The sequence below is a fragment of the Canis lupus genome, chromosome 5 (assembly GCF_011100685.1).
Source record: "Canis lupus familiaris isolate Mischka breed German Shepherd chromosome 5, alternate assembly UU_Cfam_GSD_1.0, whole genome shotgun sequence".
Lineage (NCBI taxonomy): Eukaryota > Metazoa > Chordata > Mammalia > Carnivora > Canidae > Canis > Canis lupus.
Genome location: NC_049226.1, coordinates 24,065,672 through 24,085,826, shown reverse-complemented (window position 1 = coordinate 24,085,826; position 20,155 = coordinate 24,065,672). Strand labels below are relative to the sequence as shown.

The following is a 20,155-nucleotide window of genomic DNA, read 5'->3' as shown; positions in this document are numbered from 1 at the left end:
CTGGGTTTAACTCACCCTTTCTGTCCTAGCGATTGAAGCTTGAAAGTCTCCTTTCTGGATTTTCTGAATGAGAACAGGGAAGCAAAGGATGATCTGAAGCTCAGCCGAGAAGAAATGGATGTTGGGTTTCTTTGATGAGGTGTATTTTTAGATCTTGATGTTTGTGATTCTGTGGAATCTAGGGGGACATTGTAGACATCTGGCATCACTCAATATTTCCAGGTAACTATATCTCAGAGAACTAAGACTCCACTCTTGCTTCCCACCTCTGTTTATGCAGACTGAAACGCTGCAGGCACCCCCACAGAAAGACTACAGGAACTTAGGGAAGCCCTGTGCCTCTGATGGTTCTGCTGAGTAGAGAAAATCCTCATAAAGAATGGGGAGGCCTTTCAATGCACTGTGAACTGTGGGCTGCACTTCTGCACACCAGCTGCACAAATCCATCCAAAGTTGTATGGAAGGGGTCAAGGCCCTCTTCAACTTTCGGGTTGCTTTTAGCCACCTGTCCTTCAGATATTTTTATTTTAGTGTTTTAAAACCATAGTGGTAGACACCAAGTAACTTTTTACTCCAAAGAAAGTGAAGGAAAAGAAAATTAAGCCATTTAGAGTGTTCCTTATTCCCATCAAAAATCTATCTCTGTGTTTGTGTATTTGCTACATATATGGTTTATATGTATACAAGCCTGAAATATAAATATGTCCAATATATGTACAGATAATACATAGTTATATGTGTGAGAATTTAAAATTCTAAGGCAACCAACACATACTAAGTCTATAATGCTGTAATATATTTGGGCATGCTGAATTTATAAGTATTAGAGAGATTAAGGTAAGGGGAGAGATTAAGGTAACCTGGTATATATGGAGTTAATTTCAAAATCTGGACTATGAGTCTTTTTAGATAGATCTGTTAATGATGGGAGTTATAAAATATTGTCAACATAAGTTTAGAAATATTGTTAAAAAAAAGAAATATTGTTACATGTTTTTTGATGTTACTAATGTTAGTAACACACAAGAAAAAGTAGTCCATGTGACTATATCAGTAGGAAGACACTCTACACTGTTTTAGTAGTTTATAATTTTGAATGGACTTTGTTATTCTCACAATAGTCGTGTGAAAGTAGGTTTTATTATCCTCATTTACAGATAAAGAAAGTGATTGGTGAAGATAAGTGACATGTGAACAGTGACACAGTTGGGATGTTCAAAGAAAGCATTTACCTATGGAGCTCTTCTATGCCCTTCCCCCTCCCTCCTCCTTCTGCATCACCATCTCATTCATTTAAGTGCCTACTGTGTTCCAGTCTAGTACTTTATACATATACAATGACCCTATGAGGTGTATCATCATACCCTTTTAAAGATGAGAAAACTGAAGCTTATAGAGAATAAGTAACTTGAACAGTCACATGGATTCTGATCTAATAGAGAGTACAGAGAGAGTGGAGATTTGAATCCAAGTCTTTTTTAGTATCGATGTCTGTTCTTAACCACTATGCTATCTTGCCTGATTCTAGAAACACCCCACCCCCCAAAGACATTACAGCACATTTTCTTTTTTCTTTTTCTTTTTTTTTTTTTTACAGCACATTTTCTGTTCACTCTTTTCATTATTTGTTAGGTTATAAAACTTTTGTTCCTTATGATTTAAAAATAGTCCTAAATATGGATTGGTTAAATTAGAGAGCCACTGAGTCATTATCTAGTATACTGTGCCATAAGAAAAAAACTTTTAGGGCAGCCCTGGTGGTGCAGCAGTTTAGCACCACCTTCAGCTTGGGGTGTAATCCTAGAGACCTGGGATTGAGTCCCATGTTGGTCTCCCTGCATGGAGCCTGCTTCTCCCTCTGCCTGTGTCTCTGCCTCTCTCTCTCTCTCTCTCTGTCTGTCATGAATAAATAAATAAAATCTTTAAAAAAAGAAAAAAATAGATCTAAATTTTTTCTCACCATTTTCTGCCATTGTCTTCCTTAGCCTGTATGTAAGTGGTTGTTTCAACATTTGGCTAACATCTGCTTCATTGCAAAACTTTTTTCTTTGAATTTCTTCAAACCATTCGCCAGTCACTCCTTGAAGCCATCTGATATCCCTCTTTGTGTTCTGGAGTTTGCTGAAATAAAGCAAAAATATCAATGCACCCTTTAAATTACTTCATATTAAGTAAAAATTCATGCGATAGGAGCTAAATGTGAGCTAGTGGGAGAGCTACATAAACTCTGAGTCTAAGGAGGGAAATGGGTTCTAGTCAGAATTTCCCTTTTCACTACCATGTACATATTTTAGTTGTATTTTTCTAAATGACAATCTAAAAGTTTTTGCTAATCATTAAAATAATCAAGCTGGTGATGACAACCTGGGATGAGCATTATGTGAACCCGACCTAATAGAGTTGAATGATTGATGGTTTAATGACATGGAAAAACCAGAATATTCTAGTTCTGATTACTCGTTTGCTCATTCATTCATTCATTCATTCATTCATTGTTTATTAAGCAATGTCCATGTACCAGTCCAGTGTAGACAGTGGGGATTCAACACTGATTATAATAGATAGGGTTCTTACTTGCTCATCCAGTGGCCAAAGATAAAAGTTTACAAGCAGAGAAGAAATGACTGAATGTAATGATTTTAGATAATAAAATTCCTGAAACACAAAAGTCCATGAATGACTTTACAGCTAATGCTTAGTAGTCAAGGCCAGTGTGGCTTGAGATGGATAGGAAAAACTATCCAGAGCACAACTGTGTCTGCCCCACACTTTCCAAACACCAGACTTGAAGTCTTATCATTCCTTCTTTATCCTTTTCCCCTGCCTTCTCCTGCTATGTCCTCTTTCAAATGAAAATGTTGGCTGCGTTCTTAATTAAATCACTGGTTGTGATCTTTCTTTTTTTAAGATTTTATTTATTTATTCATGAGAGACACACAGAGAGAGGCAGTGACACAGGGAGAGGGAGAAGCAGGCTCCCTGTGGGGAGCCCCATGCAGGACTCAATCCCAGGACCTCAAGATCACAATCTGAACCGAAGGCAGACGCTCAACCACTGAGCCAACCAGGCGTCCCTCTTTCTTTTCTTTTTTTTTTTAAAAGGAGATCATTTTGTTCTATTTCAGGAAAGCCCTTAGAACTGTTTGGAAGTGAGAGGTGCTTAATTCAGGGAGTGAGAGAGAGAGGGAGAGGAAGAGCGAGTGTGGGCACCCGGGACAGGCAAACAGAGCAGAAAGAGGAGTCTGAAATATACAATGTGAATCTCTTAAAGTCGTCAGTTTGGCACAGGCCTGGGATTGCTGATGGGCTCCAAGCTTGGGAAGTTCTGCTGTTTGGGAAAGAATTTCATGTAATTCTGCAGCAGATACCCTTTATCCAGGGTCCTCTGTGAAGCACAAGTATTGGAGAGTTTGTATTATTAAGCAAATGGGGAGTAAGATGGCTACAGAGTGGCAAATTTGGGGTTAATGAACCAAGGTGGTTGCAACTCAGGCTCCTGCTTAGGGCTATGATACTGTCATTTTATAAAATAATCAAGAAGGAAGCCAGAGGCCAGCCTGCCCAGACTTGCATTTTGAAATGCATTAGGCAGCAGTCCTCATGTCCAGCCCACAACATCCACTTTGGTGCTTCCATTTGTCATTGCCATCCCTCTGACACCTGGTCACTCCTGTCTCTACTGCCACTTCCCTTACTAGCAGATTGAGAGACCACAGGTAACTTTCTAATCAGTATTGGCTGCTTCCAACTTTACAACACCTCACTTACTAATGTCCCACATTTGTTCAGCACCTCTGCTCTCTCAAAGTCCTTTGTAGTTGTTGGAGCCTGACACTCAGCACCCCTCCTCCTCCATTTCTTTTCTTTCTTTTTTTTTTTTTTAAGATTTTATTTATTTATTCATGAGACACAGAGAGAGAGGCAGAAACACAGGCAGAGAGAGAAGCAGGGTCCCCTTGGGGAGCCCGATGCCCAGGATCACGCTCTAAGCCAAAGGAAGATGTTCAACCACCGAGCCACCCAGCTGCCCCTCCTCCTCCACTTCTTAATGCATCCATCCACCTCACCTTGGAGTCAAGCTACCTGACTTTGGCATTCTCCAAACAACATAACTGTATTTACTTGTTTTTACTAGAGGCTTGATGTAACATTGACTCTTTGAAAATAATCACACTTCACTTCATTTCACCTCAAGTGCTCATTCCATACTGGCACTCATATCCATCACAGCCTGTTTCTTTTCCAACTCCTGGCTAATGAAATCAGAAATCCGTACCTCTATGGGAATACTCCCATGGTTTGAATTCTACTTCTGGAAATGTATCTTGAAGAAGCAGCCCCCTCCACATTAATTCATTTCTAAAAATAAGGATGCAGACAATGCAGCATCCTGGGAAAATGCATGGCATACTGCATGAAGTAGCTAAAACAAAATGCATGTTTTATCTATTCCAAGCTATGTAAAATGTTTACCCACAACGACACACTGGGGAAAACAAATCAGAACACTTGATCTCTTAGAGCAGAATAATTATAGGTATTATTTCTATTTTTAACTTTTTAATTATGTTTATTCAGTAAATACAAAATATGAATCATTTTTTCCTTTTTGTTTGTGAATTTTTATATTGGGGTTTTTTCATTACAATTTTTCTTGTAGATAAAGAAAAAAATCAATGATGTTTTCACAGTCCTTTTTAAAATTTTTTTTATTTGTACAAAAATTTTATTCATATGTATTTATATATACCTATGTACATATACACACATGCCTATACATATGTTTATATAGTTATTGAAACATAAAAATACAAACACAATACCATTTTTAAAAGTTATAAGTCCATATTGTTTTCACAGTCCTAACGCAATCACTCTTAACCATTGGGTGTGATTTTTCATATGGTTGTAATACAATTTATTTAATATACATTTGTAGAAGGCCTCCTAGGGTGCATGCAGGGATACAATGCTAAAGAGAGCAGACATAGTTCCCACCCCATGGGACTCACCATCTAATAAGAGATACAGATCCAAGCCTGGTAAGAATACAGATGTAAAGTAAACAAGAGTGGTGATTGTGATTAATTCATTCAACGCATGTTTGAACTCCAGGTAGTGGAGCAGTGAACAAGTCAAGTCCTTGCCCTTACAGGATTTACACCCTATGGGGACAAACAATAGAAAAGTAAACAGGTGCTAGGAGAGTTTGTAACATAGAACTTGGTATGGGCAGCAGCAAAAATTTTCCTGAGAAGATGACACATAGCCTGAAGGTTGAAGGATGAAGGGGTAGCAGCTAGGGGGTTCTGGAAGAGAACTTTCCAAGCCTTTAGAGCAAGTGCCCCCAAGGAAAGAAGCAAGGAGCTGAAATAAGGCCAGCCTGGCTCCAGTGTGGACAAAGAGACAACTAACTGACTAACCAACAGGGAGAGCCGAGAGGCAGTTGCTAGATCATACAGTGAGCATTTGGGATGAGCAATTTGGCACTCAGTCCAGCAGCAGTGAGAATGCATTGTTGACCGGGCAGCAGTATGACATTTTCAAAAGATCATCCTAGACTAAAAACTTTCTACAGCAAAGGAAATCTTCAGCAAAATGAAAAGACAACCTACTGAATGGAAGAAAGTGTTTGCAAATCATATATCTGATAAGTGATAATTACCAAAATATATAAAGAACTCATACAATTCAATAGCAAAAAACCCAAACAATCTGATTAAAAAATGGCCAGAGAAATTGGAAAAAATGTCCAAAGAAGACATACAGATGGCCAGAGGGCACATGAAAAGTGTTCAAAGTTACTAATTGTTCGGGAAATGCAAATCAAAACCACAATGAGATATCACCTCACACAAGGCAGAATGGCTATTACCAAAAAGACAAGACATAACAAGTATTGGTGAGGATGTGGAGAAAAGGGAACCTTTGTGCACTATTGGTGGGAGTGTAAACTGGTGCGGCCACTATGAAAAACAGTATGGAGGTGCCTCAGAAAGGTAAAAGAGCTACCATATGATCCAGCAGTTACACTTCTGGGTATTTATCTAAAGAAAATGAAAACACTAACTCAAAAAGTATATGCATCTCTGAAGTTGTAATTGTATGGAAAACCAAACTACAATACAAATACAATTTTAATTCCATATATAAAAATACAATATTATATAATATATACATATAATAAATACAAATACAATTATAGACACACATATATACACACAATGAAATACTATTCAGTCATAAGATTTCAAAGTGAAATCTTGCCATTTGCGACAACATGAACAGAACTTGACACTATTATACAAGTGAAATAAGTCAGAGAAAAACAGATACCATATGATCTCACTCATATGTAGAATTTAAAGAACAACAAATGGAGCTCATGGACATAGAGAACAGATTGATGGTTGATGCAGGTGGGGGATGGGAAGTGGGTGAAATGGGTGAAGAAGGTCAAAAGGTACAAACTTCTGGTTATAAAATAAGTAAGTTCTGGCATATAATGTACAGCATGCCAACTATAGTTGATGATACTGCAGTGCATATTTGAAAGTTACTAAGAGAGTAGATCTTAAAAATCCCCATCACAAGAAAAAAAAATTTGTAGCTGTGTGTGGTGATGGACGTTAACTAGATTTACCGTGGTGATCAGTTTGCAGTGTATACAAATATTGAATCATTATATTGTACATCTAATTTAAAACTAATATAATGCTATACATATACTTCAGTAATTAAAGAAAAAATATCTTAGCTACAGGTAGGTGGAGAGAGGATTCTAGAGGACCATGGTCAGGGTACTTGTAGGGTTCAGGACAAAGAGGTGTTTGCTTAGACCAGGGTGGTGGTGGTGAAGTAGAAGAAAAGTAGAAAGTTTTCAGAGCTACTTAGCAGATGAAATATACCCTCAGGTGCCCACCAAGTGATGAAGTAATTTGGCAAGGTTATAGGGAACAGAGACATGTCAAGGTTATAGGGAACAGAGACTCCTCAATTTCTGATTCACATAGGTGCATGGAAGATGCCATTTATAGAGGAGGCACAAACAATCGTCAAAAAAAAAAAACATTATATGTTATCATCTTTACCACCAGTCATCTTTGGAGCAATCATTAAATATTTGCATAATATTCAAGCTAGTATGATTTCCATAATTTATTTACTATTCTTCTAGTGAAGAGCATTAAGATTTTGCCTTAAAAATACTGCTGTAAAATTGAACTCCAATAAAAAAACATACAAAAAAAATACTGCTATAAGAGATACCACTGTGCATTTTCTATTTTTACTGTGCCTCTGACAGACATTAAAGTAGAATTATTGGGTCAAAGAGAAAAAAAAACCCTCTTTTTGTGATTCTTTATACACTATACCAAATGCTTCTCACAAGGGCAATAGCATATTCCTCAAGCCAGAGATGTACAAGATGATCGCTTGACACCTTAGGAAGACTAGATGTTATCCTTTCGAGTATTTTTATTTTCTGAATTTAATACTTTCAGGGTATTTATCAATTTATGAATCAATGCCTGAGAGTCTTTCACTGGAATGAGGCATATTTAATAAAATACAAACTCTTTATTTTTTTAATAAATACTTTTAATAATACTCTAATTACTTTCCCCAGATTTATGACTTTCATTCTGATTAGGGCTAAAGGAGGTAAAACACACTTTATCTGTGGATGTGCTTATGCTAATATTTGTCTCCCAAAGACAATGAGAAATGAAATGCAGACAGTAATTACATGCAGATATATGAAAGGGCATGATTTTACGAAATTCAGTGACTTTTGGGTCACCTGGCTGGCTCAGTTGGTGGAACATGAGACTCTTGATCTCAGGCTGTGAGTTCAAGCCCCACATTGTGTGTAGAGATTACTTAAAATAAATAAATAAACTTAAAAAAAAAAGAAATTCAGGAAGCCTGGGTAGCTCCGTTGGTTAAGCGTCTGCCTTGGATCTCAGGGTCCTGGGATGGAGCCCCACATAGGGCTCCCTGCTAAGTGGGGAGTCTGCTTCTCCTTCTCCCTCTGCTGCTCACCCTGCTTGTGCTCTCCTGCTCACTCTCTTACACTGTCTCTCTCTCTCTCAAATAAATAAATAAAATCTTTTTTTTTTAAAAGAAATTCAGTGGCTTTTAAAGCAGCAATATTCCATGGTTGCTGACAACTGGGTGAATATGTACAGCCAAGAGCTTGAAAATTCAAGGGTCAGGTAGTAAAAAAAAATGGCATTGTGTTTACCTATTCCTAAAGGAAGTAAAACATAAACAATTCTGGCCTTCCAAGTGAGGATAACCCAGGAAGGGAGGTTATGAATGGCATACAAGTCTAAATTCTCTGGGTACCTGTAACTCAACTCCTTTATCCTTTATACCAGAGTCTTCTGTCCTATAAAACACAGTCAGTACTTTTATAATGGTTGACTGAGCTACTTTTTAAAAATTTTATTTTATTTATTTGAGAGAGAGCCAGTGAGCACGAGGAGGGGGAGGGCAGAGGAAGAGGGAGAAGCAGACTTCCTGCTAAGCAGGGAGCCTGATGCGAGGCTGACCCCAGAACCCTGAGATCAAGACCTGAGGTGAAGACAGATGCTTAACAGACTGAGCCACCCAGGTGCCCCTGACTGAGTTTCTTGTACTAAAAAGAACACAACAGTAAAACCGACAGTTCAGACTGATCTATTTTTTTTTAAAAAAATACCAAAGCTCAACACTACAAAATAAACAAGCAAAGCACCTTAACATAAAGATATGTGAACCTTCAAAGGACAGCATTTTAAGTCTCCACTGGGAGACTTGGTCTGAGCAAGAACTTTCATTTGTGAGTGGAATTCAACCAAATTCATAGCCAGCCTTCCTTGGGGCCCTCCCTCCTCTGTGCTGGTTTGTTCCATACTAGGGCAGCCACTTGGGACAGGCCATCTGCTCTTCGCCAAGGAGAACACAGGGTTACAGACCAGAACACCAAGGATAATTACCAGTGCACACCTTGCTGGCTTGGCTGGTCCAGCTTGACTCAACATATCAGGAGGGACTGTTGTCTACACTTGTAGTCTGTTCCACCCCCAGGCTGATTAACTTGACTCAACGACATCAGGTCTTTTCTTGCTGAGCCACAGTCCCAGCCCTCTGCTCCAAGTCAACATGTTCTTCCTTCACGCACAGGAATCTCAGCCTGCCGCTGCCTTGATGCCACTTGAGCGCCTACAAAAGGAGTGTGCTCCTCTGGGACTCCTTCCTCTGTTGATGGACTCTCCATCCTTGGGGAGTAAATCCCAGCTGCCCTCTCCTCTTGTCTTCCCTAGCTGTGCCCCTGAAGACCTCTGTAACTCACTTTTCTTTGTTCACCTTTCTTCCCAGCAGGTCCATGTCATCTTATTTTCATGGTGACCTACCTACCTATATTTAGCACATGCTCAGTGAGTGGCAGCTGTCCCCCTAGGTCCCATTCTCCACCTCCACCCCCCTGCTTTCCTCCCATACTAAAGAGCAGTGGAGGAGGGTCAGGTTTCTCTCTGGGTGATCTGGGTCAAATATGTGACTTTCTCGGCTTTGTTTATCTCTTTCATGAAAGGGGGTTGGATGATGGGGGCAGGTCTCTACAACTCCTCATATCCCTGATCATTGGCTCCCTTGCCCTGTGACTTTGTCACTCCTCCTGCCCCTCAAATCTGGGCTGGCCTTGGGCTCAGAACAAGTGAAAGTGATGAAGAGGTATCATCAGACTTCTGAGTCTGGGCCCCAGGAAGCCTTGCAGCCTCAGCTCTGCCTCCGGGAATCTTGGTTCTGGTGCGGAGAATGAGAGCATGCTCATACGGGCCCAGTGGGGCGCATCGCCACCTGCCAGACGCATGAGTGTGGGCACCTGAGCCCCTCCAGATGCAGAGATCCCCAGGCGGGACCAGGAGAGCCACCCAGCTGAGCGCAGCCCAAATGGCTGTCCCCCAATTATTATCTTTATAATCTTAAAGATATCTTCTGGTTGAAAACGTACAGTGAAATGAAAAGGCTCATTATTCCTACATCAGAATTAAATCATTAAGAAATCTTATAAATCTGAAGAGGGCCTTATAATCTCATTGATCTCTCCATCTTCAGGCAAAATAATAATAATCAGTAATAACAACAGATGCTGTCTCCTACTCGACAGGATTTTGTAACTGTTATTGCTAATCCTCACAAGGCTGCATTAGGATTCAATATCCTCATTTACAGAGACACCTTTGAGCCCACCGGCAGGCTGGTGCTTTGCTCTGGGATGAAAACTCAGGCCTTGATTCTCAAGCCCCTATCCACCTAAACCTTCTCTCTCACTGCCTCTGGGTACTATCAACTCTATTAAGAAACAATGTGACTAATCAATAGAAGTAAGCTTAAAGTGACTTTTGACATTTAAAAAGGTAGTGATGAGAATCCAAATAGGATGAAGAAGAGAGCGGCTGGACAGATGTTCAGAGCAAGCAAGTCCCCTAAACCAGAAGACAGGAATTATACCTTCCATTTTCTTGTCTGAAAGATCTCAAATATTTCTCAAAATTGCTCCCATAAGAGCTTCTCTTGCTGAGGCCATCAATTTGTCTTTGTGCATTTTTTTCTCCACTTTCCTTATTGCCTTGGCTTCTGTACACATCATTTTCTCTTTCACAGCTGACCTTCCTGTACACGAGCCATCTTATTACACCTTGTTCTGCTTTCCAGACAGCTTGGCAGCTGATCTCTACCAACCCTCTCCTTTTGGCTTCCAGGACCTCTAGCCAAAATATTCCCCAAATCCCCCACCCTACTCTGGTCTTACAGGTTCTGTCATCAGCGAAACCTAGAACAAACTGTTCAACTGAATCCTGTAAAAAGGGATTTGTCGCTTGATTGTAGATCAAAGCAGCATTAAAGTTCTCCTCCCACACAGAAATTCAAATACTTTTTTGTTTCATATTGCCCAGCAACCACAACACACAGGAAAGCACAAATGGAGTACACTAGGCAGGAACTGTATCCTGAGTCAGAGCTCGGACCTTAGGTTAATGTCACCATGGAAGCTGGATCAGTCTGTCCCACTAAGGACAATTTCCAAACCCTGAAACCCAAAGGAAAGTCATTTCAGGAAAGTGTGCCCCTTTGTTTTTCTGCTCCAGAAAGGTGATACTTCCAGGTACAGATTTCTTATCGCTCATCTGCTAGGGAAAGCTGTAGAAAGCTATCATGAGCTTTCAGCCAGGAAGATGTGAAGTAAAGAAAGCAAAAGCCCTTGTTCCTAGCCCACACCAACAGCTTTACAATCCAGGGCCTGGCCTGTCCTCTTTCTGGTTGCTTTTCTAAAAAGATTGTTTCCTGACAGCCTTTGTCTCTGACATCAGAGCTTGCTGTTTGGCTCAATCCATAGCCAAAACTCAGGAAGAGGCTGGGATTAGAAAAAGCAGGTAGGTGTCTGTCTTGGAAAATGTGTTCTTTTGCTGACAGTGAAGTTAAACCATAGAGGTTTAACCATAGTTAAACCAAAGTCTGGAAGAAGGAAGTTCACATGAAGAAAAGGAATGAACTTTAGTTCAACAAGCAACAATAACAATGAAAACAACAAACCTTCAGAACTAAAGGAGTGGCCACAAAATAATGGCACCAGTTTTCCAGCCAAACTAGATAACAAAGCCCATTTAAATTCCTTGAATGGCTGTGATTGAGATTGCCTAATACAGATTAAAAGACGATTTTTTTCTGTATTCCTTAAATGGGCCATTATAACCTTCCTGGATGTTTATTCTCAGAGGACACAAAGTCACAACAGAAGGGAAAAATAAGTAATCTAAGTCACAGTAAGACTCAGCATTGCCATGCGGGGTCTGAGCACAGTGAGTGATCTCTTACCCATTAGCCACCCTAAGGAAGGTGCTGTAGGAAGGCTGGCTGTCCACTCTGAAGCCAGACTTGGAGTTTAAGGGTCAATTCCTCATGTAGCCAGCCATCAGGGCTTTTCTGTCCTCTTAGGTTAATCTTATCTCTTTTTAATTCATTCATACCTTTTACCCACGCCACCTGGGAAGGCACCCACTGACACCCCTCAATTTTCAAATTATACTGAATGACTTGTCATGTACTTGTTTGGATGCCCACCAGGCTGTCAGCTTCCTGGGGACTAGGGACTACGTTTCATTTGTCTTGGTAACTCCAGGGCCTAGCATGGTTCCTGACTCATGCTGATCAATACATATTTACTCAACTTTTGGGCGTAATGAATTAGCTCTACAAACTTATGCCATCATTGTGGAGCAACTCAATATTTGACATAAGTAAGAGAAGTGATCCTGCACACAAATTAAAATCGTGTATGCAAAAAATGATTTTTCCCTAAGAATATTACGGGAAAGCTAGTCCCAGCTAACATTTACACAGGCGACCACCCAAGGCCCGGCATAATTACATGTATTAGTTAATTTAATTTTGTGGTAAGAACACCATGAGGTAAATAATATTCCATTCTACTGATGAGGAAATTAAAATGCTGAGATGCTTTGTTAAAAAGTCAGACCGTCTGGTTTGAATGATGTACCTCATCTTTACGAGCCTTGTGATGTTCACTTCTCTGAGCCTCAGTTTTTTTCATCTACAAAGTGGGGGTAGGAGTAATCATATCTCACGGGGTTTTGGCAAGGATTAAGTGAATGAGTACATGGAAGGCCCATACACCCAGGCCTGGCAGGATGAAGTACTCAGTTAGTGGGATCCGTGAAATGTGTTGTTGGCTGAGGAGTGGGGGTGGAATGTGTATCACCTTCCCCAGCAAAACAGACGTGGACAGCAGTAAAGAGAATCACACTTCAGGTCTTTATTTCCCTGTAAAAAAACTCCAAAGCATCAACTGTTTCGGTTGGGGCCCCTGCTCCTCTCAGACCTCCATATTGCACTTAATGGCCCGGTTGCTAGAAAACTAATTTGCAGTGAAGATTTCAGAGGGAGGACCACACTGGGTAAGCTCACCGCCAGTCACTGGAAGTGGACCTTACGCCACCGTGAATGCACGGGCTAATGCCAAGGGTTGGGAACACGATTGCTAAGAGTTTTGCATATTTTTAGTAGAAGATCTAAAACGGTTTACTTTACTTTTTTCTTTTTTTTTTAAGATTTTATTTATTTATTCATGAGAGACAGAGAGAGAGAGAGAGGCAGAGACACAGGCAGAGGGAGAAGCAGGCTCCATGCAGGGAGCCTGATGTGGGACTCTATCCCAAGTCTCCAGGATCAGGCCTGGGCTGAAGGCAGGCACTAAACCACTGAGACATCCAGGGATCCCCATGGTTTACTTTTCTAAACTTTCATAAGGCAAGCGTCCTTGAACTGAGAATAGTTTACACATTTACTTATCTCATCCTGGATTCCAGTCTAACTTCAGAAAGTAAGTATTTATACATGTGATTCAGCTAGTATTTTTCAAGCACTTACTATGTGTCAGGCATTGTTCTGGAAGCTTGGAATTAATCAGTACACAAAAGGGACAGCTCTGAGCCTTCCTAGAGTTTGTAGCTAGCAAGCAATGGGATTTCCACAGCCACCTCCTTGGCCCAAACCACCACATTCTCTCACCTGGGTGACTGCAGGAACTCACTCCTTGTCTCCCTGCATCCACTCTAGCTCCTCCTTCATTCAGGCTCCACATAGCAGCCAGAGTGATATTTTAAAACCACAGAGGGAAGTCTGGAGACAAAAGCTTAAATCTCTCCAGCCAGGAGCTTCCAACCATACTTAGAATTCCAAACTCAATGGGCCTACGGGGCTGCACAGCCTCTGGCCCTCTGCCTTTTCTACCAGTTTTATCATACCTCCTCCTCCTGCTTTAATCAGCAGCTAGCCTTCTTTCTGCTCCTCTGGAAAGCCAATCTGGTCCCCAGTGGGCTTTGCACTTGCTGTTCCCCTCAAACTGCAATATTCTTGCCTATTTTATCACGTGACCACTCCTTTGTATCATTTAGGCCTTAGCTAAAATGTCACATTCTAAGAGAGGCCTTCTGTGATCCTCCAACAGAAATAATCCCTTCCTCCAACCACACCTGCTATCAAATTACTTGGTCTACTTGTCTTAATCTCATTAATCTTCTTATGGAAACACCTTCATTTATTTGCTTTTTTTTTTTTTTTTTTTTTTTTTGGTCAATTTATCTCCCCTTTGCCCAACTCAAATAAAATCCACGAGAGCAAGGACTTTGCTTGTCCTGTTTTCTGGAATGATGTCTAACATAGAGCAGGGACTCCATAAATTCTAGGTGAACAAATGAATACGAATTTGGGACACTCTTCTCTCTGGACCTGTATTTGTTCATCTATAAAATAAGGGGTCTGAATTTGAAGCTCCCAAGGGTACTTTCCCACTTCTAATGATTCTAAGCATGCTTTTGCTAATATTTCAAGGGGGTACAGCCTACTATTTAAGAACACGGTTAACAAATCCATATTTAGGTATGTCTGGGCTCTCACAGATTCCAGAAAATTTACAATTCCAGATTCAAACTGACAATATCTTTCTAGAAAATGAAGATAAGATAACATTTGGGGTTATTTATATCTAGCACCTCCGAGATGCTGCTGAATGTTATGGGAAGCATGCACATGGCACATCCTTCTGGAGGCAAGCAGTGGCCTGGGATTAAATGGTCAGCATATGCTGCCTGACAGCCACTGTGCTAGGTGCTTCCACGGGTGCTCAGTGAGGTAGGTACTACTAACCTCATTACATAGTAAAAAAAAATTGAAACCATGAAATGCAAAAGAACGTGCCTGTGGTTATCCCATGGAGAGTAAAAGAGCAAGGTTTCTAGCTTCAGACCCCAACTACTCAGCATGGTAACATGTGTTGAGTTATTCCAGTGTGAGCACAGATTATTTTCTGGAGCCTGAATTATTCAACACATGGCCTGTCTCTGCCTTTTTTTCATGCCAGTGGAATATCAACTCCCTAGCCAGAGTGCCAGACTTTCTGAACACACAGCAAGCAGTGACTAATATTTGAAAACTAGAGTTTTTAGCCTTTGCTTCTCACTTATTATTATTTTTTTAAGTAGGCTCCATGCTCGGCATGGAGCTCAACATGGGGCTTGAACTCACAATCATGAGATCAAGACCTGAGCTGAGATCAAGAGTTAGACACATAACTGACTCACATGAGCCACCCAAGCATACTCCCCACTCATTCTTCTTTACACAGACACTCAGACATCTTTCCACAGAAACTTGTAAGGCAAAAATTAATGCAAATTGTGTGTTAGGATTCTACAGTGTAGGGAAGGTGCTTGGAGCTGCAAATGTGCACATAAATCCCTCTTGTGAGGCTGTTACTAGCACAGCTGCAAGGCAGGTTAGAGCCAATAAGTTCTGATCCTTAGATAAAGCCTATGATCTCAACATCTTGGATTTGCTTACATATTATATTATTCACAGCTTCTTTCCAAAGACGACTACATCCTGAATTTTGCCACACCCTCTGTGCTGCTAGTTATGTAATCAGGTAACAAGACAGAACTGTACTCCTGTATATCTAGTGCATCCTGCCTTCATTTTCATGAATGAGAATGTAGACCGTGTTATTTTTTTCTCATATTCAGGCAACTTAATGCCAATTCTTAAAACATGCCTTGCCAAGGAAAAAATTCAGAAAGAGGAGCAGTCTCTGAGGAATCTAGGCAATCCTACAAGGTTGAAAGAAAGGGATGCCCCTATAACTTTATTCCAGATCCAGGCAGAAAGGTGACAAAACTACATTGTCTTCACTGTAATTAATACTCACATTTATCATATTCAATTTAATTCACTCTTTGTATCATGCTAATTTACTGATGTTAGAAAACCAACTCAAATCCAATGTTCTGAAAGTAGCTTTAACTTTAAGAAACTTAATGCTGCATTCCCTCTCTCACTACCCCTACCCACACACTGAACAAATATGCAAGCCAGGACTAAAAAAAGAGGCATTACAAATAGCTATTCAGTCTTTGCTTCAGGGCACAGAATGGGAGAAAATGCCCTGAAGTCTCCTAAATTCCACCAATGTGAAAGTAATGTCCCTGCATCTCCAACAAGGGTAATGGAAATTCAGAAAGTCCAGGACTTGCAAATCATTTATCCAACACAGGATTCAATGATGAGGTCAAAGGAAGTTTGGACATAAGTTAAGGCTCATTGGTCTGGATCACAGTTTGTAATACATTTTCAAAAAGAGTTAACCCTTTTTTTTTTTTAAATAAAGATTTTATTTATTCGTGAGAGACACAGAGACACAGACAGAGGGAGAAGCAGGCTGCTCGCAGGGAGCCCAATGCAGGATTTGATCCCGGACTGAGATCACGCCCTGAGCTGAAGTCAGATGCTCAGCCACTGAGCCACTCAGGGGTCCCAAGAGTTCACCCTTGAAATAATCCTTAGCAAGCTGGTATCACGATGGGTTGTTTTAAACTGTTTTCCTCCATCTATTAACCTGACAAATCAACACTCCACATCATCAGAAATTACTGCAGAGTCACATTACAAAAGACTTTGAACATTTCCCCTGAATCCTTGAACTAAATGTTACCATTAGGAATATGACTGCTGATCAGTTATTTCAAACACACATAGTATACATTGGATTTTCTCATCCATTAAGAGTTTATCATGTTTTGTCTTTAGATGTAGCTACATTTATTTATTCAAACAAACTCCAAAAAAGTACTCCCAGAATGATTTTGTAACAAAATCAGTACCTGGGGGAAAGGAAGTAATGCTAGCAGTACAATGCATGTGTCCACTCCAAATTATGTAACTTATTTATGGAAACCTAACATCACTATAAAAGATATTTTACTGGTATTATTGTTATGTGTTATTTGCTATTATTTTAACTTTCAGACTCTAGAATTTAAATTCTTTTTGCTCAAAATCAATAAAATTTGAGATTATTCTTCATGCTGTGTTAAATGCTTTAACATAAAATCTAAATGGTCTTTGGAGAAAAGGCCTAAACAAAGCTTTATTATACAATAAAAATGATAATGTAACATTAGAGGCTATTGTGTACTTTAAATGAATATGTCCCAGTGTATCAAAAACAGGTACAGAATTGTACTCAACCAGTTAACAACCAACCCATTTCTCAAAAACGAAATGTCAGTGTAATGAAGCAGTAATGCTAGCTGTATTTCACAGAAGAAAAGTGGAAATGAACAGAACTGTTTTCTTGGTTTATGAATATAGGTGTGGACTAGTCTTTATTAACAATGACCTTAGATTTTAAAAGTCATCATCTATTTAGCTTTGAATCATTTTGGCTTTGTTAGCAAAAATGTTTATTTTCTTTCAGGTAGGATAAAAGAGTGGTTGGCACAGAAAAAGAAAACTGGATGTCTGATTCCCTCATCATTTTGTTTTTTGTTTTGCTTTAAATCATTCTGGCACCTCCACTCTCATTGCTAATATCCAAAAATAGGACGTGGTATAATGAATTAAGCATAGTGGTATGTCTGGGAGCCATGGACCACTCTTCAAGCCTACAGGCAGTCTCTGAAGCATTGGGAGCCTGTCCCACTCATAGAAAAGGGGTCATGGGTAGTTGTGTTTTGGGTCATGTGACCCAAAATTTTTCAGATTCCTGGTCCTCATCAACGGAACCAGGAATTCACCTGACCTAAAAACTAAACAAGAGAAGGAATGCTGCCCAGCTGATGTGCTCTATTTTGGGCAGTGATTAACAACTAAATCATGTTCTTCCTCTCAACATGTCTTGAAATCATGATGACAAGTAAGACAAACTGAAGTCAACAGAGTCTGAGAGTCACATAGTGGGCAGGTGTTATGCGGTACTGTACGTAGAAGCCATGAGGCAACAGAGTCATGAAGAGGCTGGAGGCATGGGGCAGAGAGGAAAGTGGCAAAAAGAACATCAGCTGTGGCAATGGAAGTGACTCGGAGAAGCAGGGCAGAGCAGCCACACTGTGGCCGATTACCAGCCCCAGGGACCCGCACCAGAATATAGCTGTATTCTGATCAACAATCCCATTTCCGAACACTGGCTATGCAGAGTGAGGCTGTTCCTTGTGTTTCCTTACTGCTCCATCATGGACTTGCAGTAAATTGCCACTCATCTTCAGAGGTAAATGGCTGTGTGATCCTTGTCACCTGAAAGAGCATAACTAAGATAGCCAGCATAATCAACGAGTAGGAATCTGCTCATGAGGGAATTCTTCAGTGTTGAGACAGGAAACCCTAAATGTCCATTAAACAGGCTTTGATTTACTAATATACAATTTTAAGTTCTTTTTTTCCTAAGTATTAAAGTAAAATTACACTCAATACAGAAGATTTGGAAAAGTTTAAAGTAAATAAAAGCACTCATAGTCCCCACAGCCAGGGACCCTGCTGTGTGTGCCTATGTCCATCCAGCATTTTAAAGCAGGGACAACAGGATGTTACATTGGTAGCCAGCCTGTCTCAGTTTTAGCTGAGGCATGAAAGCAAGAGATTCCGCACCTCCAAGCTAATTATGAGAAGACCAGTCAGGAGCACTTGCTTGGTAGGATTTATTAAAACAAACCAAGGAGTGCCTGGGTGGCTCAGTCAGTTGAGTGTCTAACTCTTGATTTCAGCTCAGGTCATGATCCCAGGATTGTGAGACTGAGTCCCAAGTCTGGCTCTCTACTGAGCAGGGAATCTGCTTGAGATTCTCTCTCTCCCCTTGCTCCTCCTCCAACTCACTTGCATGCTCTGTCCTTCTCTCTTTCAAATAAGTAAATAAATCTTTCTTAAAAATGGGCTGGGACGGGATCCCTGGGTGGCGCAGCGGTTTAGCGCCTGCCTTTGGCCCAGGGCGCGATCCTGGAGACCCGGGATCGAATCCCACGTCAGGCTCCCAGTGCATGGAGCCTGCTTCTCCCTCTGCCTATGTCTCTGCCTCTCTCTCTCTCTGTGTGACTATCATAAATAAAAAAAAAAAAAAAAAAAAAAAAGGGCTGGGACTTGAATAGCTATTTCTCCAAGGAAAGCAGACAAATGGCCAAGACATATGTGAAAAGATTCCGACATCAATAATCATTACGAAAATGCAAGTCAAAATCACAATGAGATATCACCTCCCACCTGTTAGAATGGCTACTGTGAAAAAAACAAAGAGAAATATTGGCAGGGCTGAAGAAATTGGAATCCTTAAGTATGCTATCAATGGAAATGCAAAATGGTGGAAAACAGTATGGAGGTTCTTCAAAAAATAAAATACAGCTACCATATGATCCAGCAATTCCAATTCTGCAAACACATCTGAAGGAAATTAAAACACTAGGTCAAGAAGTATCTGTACCTCCCATGAACATGGCAATATTACTCACAATGGCCAAGGTGTAGGAAGAATCTAAATGTCCATCAACAGATGGATTTTTATTTTTTTATTTTTATTTTTAAAATTTTTTTAAAATTTATTTATGATAGTCACAGTCACACACACACACACACACACACACACACACACACAGAGAGGCAGAGACACAGGCAGAGGGAGAAGCAGGCTCCATGCACCGGGAGCCTGACGTGGGATTCGATCCCGGGTCTCCAGGATCGCGCCCTGGGCCAAAGGCAGGCGCTAAACCGCTGCGCCACCCAGGGATCCCAACAGATGGATTTTTAAAGTGCGGTGTAAACATAACATGGAATATTACTCAGCCTTTAAAATGAAGCAAAGTAAAAAAAAAAAAATGAAGCAAAGTCTGCAAATGTGAGAACATGAATGAACCTTGAGGGCATTATGCTGATTGAAATGAGCCAGACCCCTAAGAACAAATACTGAATGATTCTGCTTACATGAGGTGTTTAATACAGTTAAACTCATAGAAGCAAAGTATAGAATAGTGGTAGTAAGGGACTGGGGGAATGGAGAGTTCCCAAATATAAAATTTCAGTTCTGCATAAATGAGTAAGTTCTAGAGATCTGCTGACTAACATTGTGCCAATAGATGAAAACTCTTTATTATGCACTGAAAACTCTGTTAAGAGGGTAGAGCTCATGTTAAGTGTTCTTAACAAAAACAAAAAAATTCCAAAACCTTCTTGTTAAGGTTATGAGTCTCCTTACTCACATTGGGCCAGAAGAGTAGAGGAGTCTAGAGGGAGGAGTTTCAACAGCGCCACCCTTAGACCTTCACCTATGTTC

General features: G+C 40.4%; 1 protein-coding gene across 5 annotated transcripts in view; it reads right to left on the bottom strand.

Moving 5' to 3' along the window:
- The window catches only part of EXPH5 (exophilin 5), a 93,186-nt gene that overhangs the window by 29,261 nt on the left and 43,770 nt on the right, over positions 1-20,155 (bottom strand). For 3 of the 5 annotated variants that reach the window (XM_038536264.1, XM_038536262.1, XM_038536263.1), the window contains exons 2-3: positions 1,961-2,121; positions 16-178 (exon numbers count right to left, since the gene is read on the bottom strand). In XM_038536264.1, the coding sequence (XP_038392192.1) occupies positions 16-178; positions 1,961-2,121 (324 nt within the window). Of the gene's footprint in view, positions 1-15; positions 179-1,960; positions 2,122-20,155 lie in introns of those variants that run through there. The other 2 variants (XM_038536269.1, XM_038536268.1) reach the window with 2 other exon arrangements.